Source organism: Thunnus thynnus, chromosome 3 (genome assembly GCF_963924715.1).
Source record: "Thunnus thynnus chromosome 3, fThuThy2.1, whole genome shotgun sequence".
Lineage (NCBI taxonomy): Eukaryota > Metazoa > Chordata > Actinopteri > Scombriformes > Scombridae > Thunnus > Thunnus thynnus.
The window spans coordinates 23,657,549-23,666,082 of NC_089519.1; the positions used below are offsets into that span (position 1 = coordinate 23,657,549).

Consider the following 8,534-nt stretch of genomic DNA (forward strand, 5'->3'; position numbering starts at 1 on the left):
ACAGTTCTATACAATAATCCAAACAACAATTACTTTTCATTGGTAAGTTGATAAAACATGCACAAAAAATACAAATACAATTTGAAAATGTACCAGAGGAAGAGTACAACATTTTGCACTAAAAATGTTAAACAGAAACAAACTCAGTACCTGAGCACCTGAATGCATCTTCAGTGATCAAGGTTGTCCTCTTAAACAAGCCTGTCTTCTGTCTTTCTGACTACAGCCTTTTTAGCCTAGAAAAAGAGCAAACAAAAGATTTGTTAAATTGACAGCTCTTTAAAATGGTGTCAACATTTAAAATGTAAGTAATACAACAACAAAACTAAACTGAACAAATGTACTACTTGAAGTTTCACAATGGTTGGATTCATTACAGGATGACATCATTGGATTGCAGAGGTTTCTAGCTTTCTGGTCACTGAGAGTAAATGTTTGGTCAACATGTAATCATGTAAATTTTGTATCATAACATTTTGATTATATTTTTAATGATATCATATACCAGGAATAAGACTTTTCTTTTCCCTTTCTATTCTACAACAACAAAGTGAAACAGTGAAAACATATCATCTACAGTACCTGAAATTTCCAAAGTCTTGACAGGGCAGATCCTCCATGACCATTTTGCAGAGTAGCTGCCTTCAATAGACAGTTGAGGGTTACGCACGTACTCATAGAACTGGAGTTACATCCAGGTACCTACTCTTTTTTATAAATCCCATTTTTGATACTATTTATGGTCTGCATTTTTTCTCTTTTTTTTGCAATAGTCTTACAATGTATTTACATTCAGTAATTATCTCTTTATAGTAGTTCTTATTGGCAATGGCGGAGTACATTTTACATTTACAGTACATTTACATTGTACCTTATTTTAGCTGGTAAAAAATCATCATATAAATGTACACTTCAGAAAATTGGATGGACAAATGTGAAGATATGAACTTTGTATAAAAAGAAGGTGACACACTGTAACCCTTGTTCTATAGGAACAAGTGGAGCCACTAATGGGCTCTATAAGCTTGCCAAATCACTCCTGCAAGTATCACAATTAATGTAATGGTTTGGCCATTTAGGACAGACACACTGGTCCTCCTGGTACTGTCTGAGTAACGTCTGTTTTTGTTTTTCACACAAGATTTGTTCTATAATGAAGAATATTGTTTTAAAGAGACTAAGCTCTGCTTTACTCTGTGACACCGAGAGGACACAAAGTTATGAGTTTAGGTCACACACAGATGTGAGATGTCACTTTAACACCCATCTGTAGTAAGAGGAAAGAAGGAAAGTCAGTTCATACTGAGCCTGACTGAAAGCAGGCCAACAACAAGACCCCATCACGGCTTTAAGGCCAATTCATAGTTTCTGCAACCATGTGGGTTTGTGTCCGCAAAAGAGATGGGGCTCGTGGACAGGGGCAAAATTTGTTACCGTGCGGAATGCATGCACTACAAGTGTGTTAGCAGTAGTCGCACACTCCATTTTCTTTTTTTGAATTTTTCTTCTTGTTCTGCCAAATACAACAAAGGAACTTTTCCTCTTGCCATCATGAGGTTGCCACCCAGGTTCTCACACATGCGCACTATAGTGGTGCGCATGTGTGAAATGTGTCCACTGTCTGCATTCAAGTCCGGTGCGCAGTTGCAGCAACCATGAATTGACCTTTAGAGAGACAATCCCAGGATTGCCAGTGGGTGCTGCACCATGGATCATGTAAGCTGCAGAAAGTCCCATTCCCAGGCAATCATCATTGCCTGCAACATCTATCTGGTACATATCACCTGCCACCATGGTGAGACCAGGGCAAGAAGGTTGGCGTTGCATCAGGAAACATGGCCATACTTGATCACAGGTAATCATCTCACCAATCATCTGCTTCTTCATTTGTTGATAGAAGGTGGAAACTGAGTTACGGTGTGACTGCCATATCTGCAACCAGCACTGATGGAAGTGTATTGGGCTTGTCCTGATCAGTCAAACCAGTACATGCAAATTCAGTACGCTGTCCTGCCAAACTAAATGGACAAGGCTTTAGAGCCTTTTAAAGCGCACAGCATCTGCGAAATATAAGATTCAAAACCACTGGTAGTTTCATTTAAGTTACCATGAACATTTTCCTTTGTAAACGGGCATTATAAACAGCAGTGAATAACAGTAGGTGATGTGCTTAAGTGTTCTGTCAAGGAAGCCTGAAGAAGAAAATGTCTGGAATGAAGTGCAGGGTTTACTTTGTCCACTCTTTGGACAGTACATAAACAGATTTTAAATGAGAGAATTCTGGATTGAGAACCTGAGGAATAATTTCAAAGGCAATTCAGGTAAAAATAACATTGTCAGGCACAGTTACTAGCAAAGAAGTAGACACTCGGGGCAATAATTCCAAAGTCAACATGCTACGTCTCAGTCCTCAGGAATTTTTCATGAGCCACCACTTATCTTGTCATATCAGATTTCTTCCACCAGCTTTTTTTGGAGGGAAGAGAAAAGACACCTTTAGGGCAAATTATTCTCTTTTAATCAAATCACTCTGTATGGCCTGAGGAGATCTTTCCATGCCTTTTGAGTCACTGGGGCATGGGCCATTAATGCACACACCCACAAAAAAAACACACACAGTCATACAAACAAACATCCACATATACACTACACTATGTATAGATACAGTAGTTTGGAGGTCTTTTATCTGAAAGTAAGAAATGAGACTCAACAGGAAAATAAAAAATACAAGATGAAAGCAAGGAACAAAGTGGTGTCTGGAGTTTCCATCACAAGTGAAATCCCAGATTTTCTCACTCACTGTTCATGGAACAAAATCGAACAACTTTATTCTGGAGTGCAGTCAGTGCAGAAGGGAGCCATAAAATATACATTATACCACATAACCCTATACCTCCCAACTGAGCCATTTGGATACAACTATACTCCTGTTCGTTACACAGGTCCAGCGTCTCTGGTATTTCTATAGCGTCGACATGAATTATATTCTAGCCCTGCTGAAGAACGTATAGATTACAAGTGAAATGTAATTTCACTACCGATCGGACACTTGCCACCCAGTGACACTGAAGTGTTTATTTTACACAGTTGCCGGTAATTAGTTCTGGACAGAATCAATTAAGGCCACCCCAAATTACAGCTGAAAATGTTAAGAATCATGACTGTGTCTAGGAAGACAGAAAAATGCAGCAGGGGTGTATTTCTAAAGGCTGAGTTGTGCAAAATGTGTTATATCATTTCTCACTTTAAACAAATAAAGACTGAGAGAGTGTGTGGCTTCTGCACACACTGGGTGTGTTCATGTTTAAGACCAAAGTTTTCCTGATTCCCTCCTTAAGGAATATGATAGTGTTTGGATTAGCATGTGAAATGAAGCCTATAGACAAAAAAATGGAACACATGTAAGTACAAGTGTCAGCTTACAGTTTAAACACAGCTTGTAGCACTGAGCCTGATTTTAATCTGATTAACTTGCCATTTCCAAGCGTGATCTATCTTCTCACCACCAAGACAATACTATCATTTAGCAGATTAAAACTCTTAGAGATATCAATCTGTCTGATACTACAACACTAAACATATCTTAACTGCTCATGTCATGACAGCTGTTAACTCTATTCATTACCTTATGCTATTTATTTCACTTTTTTAAAAACTTAACGTAACACAGACTAAATTTCAAAATGTATTCAGAGGAAATTGGAGAGTTTGCAAGAGTGTAAGTGTGTGAAGATTTAGTTTCTTACTTTGTGTGCTGAGGTACAAAAAAAATGTAATTATGTCGACTATATGTGTATTATTTTAAATCAAGTATGTCTCACACTGTGCTCTTTATTAAATTAGGAGTCCTGCGATCCAATTTGTTTTAACATTTCAGTGTCTTGCAGCTTGGGTTACAGTGTCTTGTTCGAGGATTTTCATCTCAAGCCACCATTAGGTATATGACCCCACTCCCCCTTTCAAAATATTACCTTTTCTGTCATTGCCAAGACACACTATCAGTCACTTGAGAGATTATTGGGGCTGAGGACAGAAGGAGAGGAGCAGGGCCATATCGGTACAGCAATGACCCACCCCTGGATAAATAAAAATACTGCAAGAATTTTGCTTTGATGTTGCTGAAGCATCACAGAAACAGTGATGTGTATCATCTGGAGAAGATTTAAAAAGGACATGCCGTAGGAAAACTGCTCTCACGGCTTTGCTGAATATCTTTACCTGTTAGCACTAGTGAAAGTACATATTTCCCTTAATCTAAAATAAATGTTGTTAGTTTGTTTTTTCTTCCTGCTCTGCATTTCTCACATATTTCCTCTCACCGGTGCATCGCTGGGGTTAAGTTTTTTAACTTTAGAGCAGAGCCTTGTCATAACTAAAATTGCACAGAAAATGGGTAGGAACATGAAGGTCAAGTAGTGATTATCTCCTTAAATTAATCACATAAAATATGAAAATAAACAAGCACACAAATGAAAAGAACCAAGACCTCAGAGCAAAAAATATATAAATGCACCAAATGGGTTATCAATGGGTGCTTTATGCACTCAGCACCCATTCTTTTCAAATGAAGAGGAAGGGAGTGAGAAAGTAAGAAAACCAGGGGAAATGGAGAGGATGGAGTAGAGGAGGAAGAGGAGGAAAGAGTTCTCGATGTGAGCAGTAATCAGAGGAAGCCAGCAGGGGGGACAGGGAGGGTTGGTGGGGTCAGAGCAGAGCACCACTAAGCAGCCTTTCTCTTCATTAGCAGCCTCTCTAAGGGGGGCGTCACAGGCCTACCTGTCCAGCAGATTATTGAACCGACTAACCAGTGGCTCCCACCCCACACACACACTCTCACACACTCTCCCCTCTCTGATTCCCACAGACCCAGAGGAATCACGACCTAGCTGCAGCCTCGCTGACAACTTTAACTTTTTCTTTAACCTCACGTACAGCGCTATAGGCTGAACCGGGGCATCTACTCAGCGCATAACGAGGGCATTTACCTCAACATTTTCTCCATTATTTTATGTGGAGTTTTATTATCCAACCTTTTTTTGGTGTTGTTGTTGTTTTTCTCAAAATATATATATAAATTTTGGTATGTGTTATAATTTCCCTCAGCAACACACCAACACTTGTGCTCTGCCAACAACTCGAAGATCGTAATAAGTGTATAATTATCTGACACAGGAGAGAGAGACACAGACACAAAGACAGAAACACACAGATAAAAAAGGAACGCCAGCATTTTAACTTGTGCGGTAAAGGAAATTTGAATTACATAGATCCCTGACTGGTCTGGCGAGGGGGGGGGAAGCAGCATGGAGATAAAAGTAATGAAATGACACTCCTGAAATGTATTCACTGTAGTAGTAGCACCAGCTCAGGCTCATGAAACATCCCTGACACACACTCAGACCAGGCCAATCTCACTCACTGTTTCTTCTTTTCTGCCCCTCTCCCTCTTTCCCGCTGTCTCCTGAAGCATTCAGATATGTCCATGCTGAAATGTCTTACACTGACATGAAATGCCTCTGTGTTCTTTTGCTTGTGTTTCACTGTCACAGGTTGCCCATGAGCTCCCTGAGTTCTCCTTCAGAGCTGAACCATAACACTAGGACGCATAAATAGGCTAAAACTGTGTAGCACCAACGCAAGAGTATTTAGCAAAAAAAATCATTGTCAGATTACAGTGTTATTCAGCTCCAATAAATAGCGCTGCAAAATGCAAAAAATTAAATAATCTTAAACTTTTGTTTGCATTCACACCACGAAACATCACTTAGCATATTCCAAAGCACTGATTAACTTATCTGTTTTTTCGTGTGAGCCCTATTCAGATAAAGACAAACAGATAAATCACAAACAGACCAAAAATCAAGTGAAACAAGACTATTTCAGGAAATCAATAAAACGTTGCAGAAAAATAGCATGCAACACAAGAAGGAATTCTGCAGGAAAGTGAAGCAGGATTTTCAGCAGAGGGATTTTAGGCCTGAAAAATAACTTGGGTACTGTTGCTGCCAGCTATAAAAAATGAAGCCTGCTTATATTTATTCAAGTAAACACCCATAACAGATTTTTAACAGCTCCATTTAAGTGTGTTTGCAATCTGAAGATATTGCACTTACTATCAAGTTAGAGCCTTCACTGGTCATTATGAAGTAGTTTGCAAATAGCAAGGCCTAAATGTGCAGGTACTGTAAAGAGGTTTACTACATAAATATCATGCATGCAATTAGAAACACATTTTGATAATTCTTTACACTGTTAGTTGGGTTGCACTTTGCTGCTAGAAGGTCATTTTAACGCATAAATTCGGCTGTGAGGTGCAGAGAATTAAAAACACACTTTCAAGGCGAGACAAAAACTATAAAAACTATATAAACTTAAGCAATATTTTACTAACTTGTTTCGGATTTCACCGGTTGTATTTTTCATTTATAAATATAGCATTATTAGACTCACAGAGGCTTCAGTGACCACTATTGATTTTGCAAGACAAAGAGGGAAGAGCAAAGCAAGAAAAGAATCAAAACAAGCATAAGAAATAGATTTTTTTAAAATGCAGGTATGTAGACAAAACAAGCGAATCATAAACGAGCCGGGGGAAATAAATGACTCATAGATACTTATTGGTTAGATGAGTTCAGATGACAGAGCAGCACAGAAGTTGTAAAAAAAAAAAAAAAAAAGTTATCAAATCCCTAATTTATTCTAGTGGCATGTTCAATTTTAATAACTTAAGTGAGCACAAGCTGAAAAATCATATTTACCATTGCTGCATGTTGTATCTGACAGACCCCGGGGCTCCTGGCACTTTTCAAACTTGGCGTCCTCAAAAAAGTCTGATTTCGCCCTCAAGTGGGGAACTTTCTCCTCTTCAATACTGTACACTATCTGAAGCGATTCACTCGGCGTTCTTTTAAAAAACTTTTCATCACGATGTATGACAGTTTGTGTGGCACAACACGGGAAAACAGCCACTCTTTCAATCCCGACAGTCACTGTACCCCGGGCTACTTCACTGGGGGAAAAACGCGCGTCAAGACGTTTGGAAACGCGTCGGTCTCACGGACGGGAACGCACGACCACGACGCTCTGTCCCCCTCTTCTTTTCCCAAAACCGTACACTGTAGAAGTCGACGAGACAACAGGGATCGCTGACAACCAGAAGCTGGGTTGTAACTGCTTGTCCTACCTTGAGAAAAACGCTAAAAAAAAAAAAAAAAAAAAAAAAAAACCGCCTTCCTACACTCCCCCGATGATTTCCTTCTGCAGAGTCAGCGCAGTGCGCCGAGGAGAGCTGCGGACGGTCCGGGGCTGGAGAGAAGGTGGCTGCTGTGTTATGTTGGGTGAATTCAAACCAGTGTTTTACACGGCGTGTGTGACTGTAACCCGAGTTACTGAGGGTCTAAAGAGTTTCTGTGCCCGATGAGTTGATTTACGATGTTGTGTCAGGATGAAGAGTGACATCTTTGTGCGACAAAATTGTGCCAAAAACCTTTAGCCCCAAGATAAGAAATCGGCAAAGAGACGCACATTATAACTTGTGGAAACACTTGAAAAGCAGCAATGATTCTGTTATATTTTTACTCAGTGTGTATTCAGTTCTGATATATTGTTGTAGTCTAAATAATACGTATTTTAAATAATATCATCTGTACGAAAATGGATTAAATGTAGCAAAACCTCCATTACACGATAAATACAAATGCTTTTTTGAATTTTCTGCCCCCTTTTAAATGCTGTATTAACTTTATGATGATACCCATGGCATTTCATTTTACAGTGAGCAAACTCTCACTTTTTTTCACTTTCTCTGCCCCTGCACGAGTACACGCACGCCCCCGCGAGCGCACACGCACACGCACACACGTATCTGTGCTTGGAAATAGTTTATGGTTTCTCTGTGTACTGCAGGGATGTGACACTGATTTCTTAAGTTATGTCCCTCAGATCCCTTTAGAAGTGGGCGCGCTCATTAAAGTTTAATTGTGCACTTGTTTTTATGAGGATTTCCTCAACATTTGACTGAGACATCTCAAGAGTGAAGAGTTGAAGGAGCGAGGGGTTTGTGGGTATGTGTGTGTGTGTGTGTGTGTGTGTGTGTGTGTGTGTGTGTGTCTTAGTCTGTGTGTGTGTGTGTGTGTGTTTGAGGATAGAGTGAAGCAGAAAGAGAGACATACAGCGCTCCGCAGAGTGACTGCCTGCCTGCCTGCCTGCCTGCCTGGCTCCTCCACTGGGGTGAGAGAGGCAGCTGAATCCCAGGGCAGTCATTTCTATCAAGTCAAGCGTCTGGAAGCCCCACTTGCATGTTTGGTCAAGGGGTAAATAATAGATCAGGGATTAGGCTTGTGTAGAATTCATTCCAGGGTAACAAGCTACTGAGGTCCCAGGATATGCATATTCATTCCTTGGCCAAGGCCGTGGGAGAGCGAGGACCATATGCCTGTTTGTCAGAGGGCTTAGATTGCTAATTAAATGAGATATTACATACTTATGTGAGCAACAAAACAAAAAGCCTTTAAAGGATTGCCTGAAAAAAATAG

The 8,534-nt window shown here is 40.0% G+C and overlaps 1 protein-coding gene across 2 annotated transcripts in view; it reads right to left on the bottom strand.

Moving 5' to 3' along the window:
* Nucleotides 1–8,093, bottom strand: part of bnc2 (basonuclin zinc finger protein 2) — a 178,187-nt gene extending 170,094 nt beyond the window's left edge. Inside the window, exon 1 of one of the 2 annotated variants that reach the window (XM_067584866.1) lies at nucleotides 6,759–8,093. In XM_067584866.1, coding sequence (XP_067440967.1) covers nucleotides 6,759–6,761 — 3 coding nt within the window. In that variant the 5' untranslated portion in view covers nucleotides 6,762–8,093. The remainder of the gene's footprint in view (nucleotides 1–6,758) is intronic. The other variant, XM_067584868.1, reaches the window with a different exon arrangement.
* Between the last annotated feature and the right edge of the window lie 441 nt (nucleotides 8,094–8,534).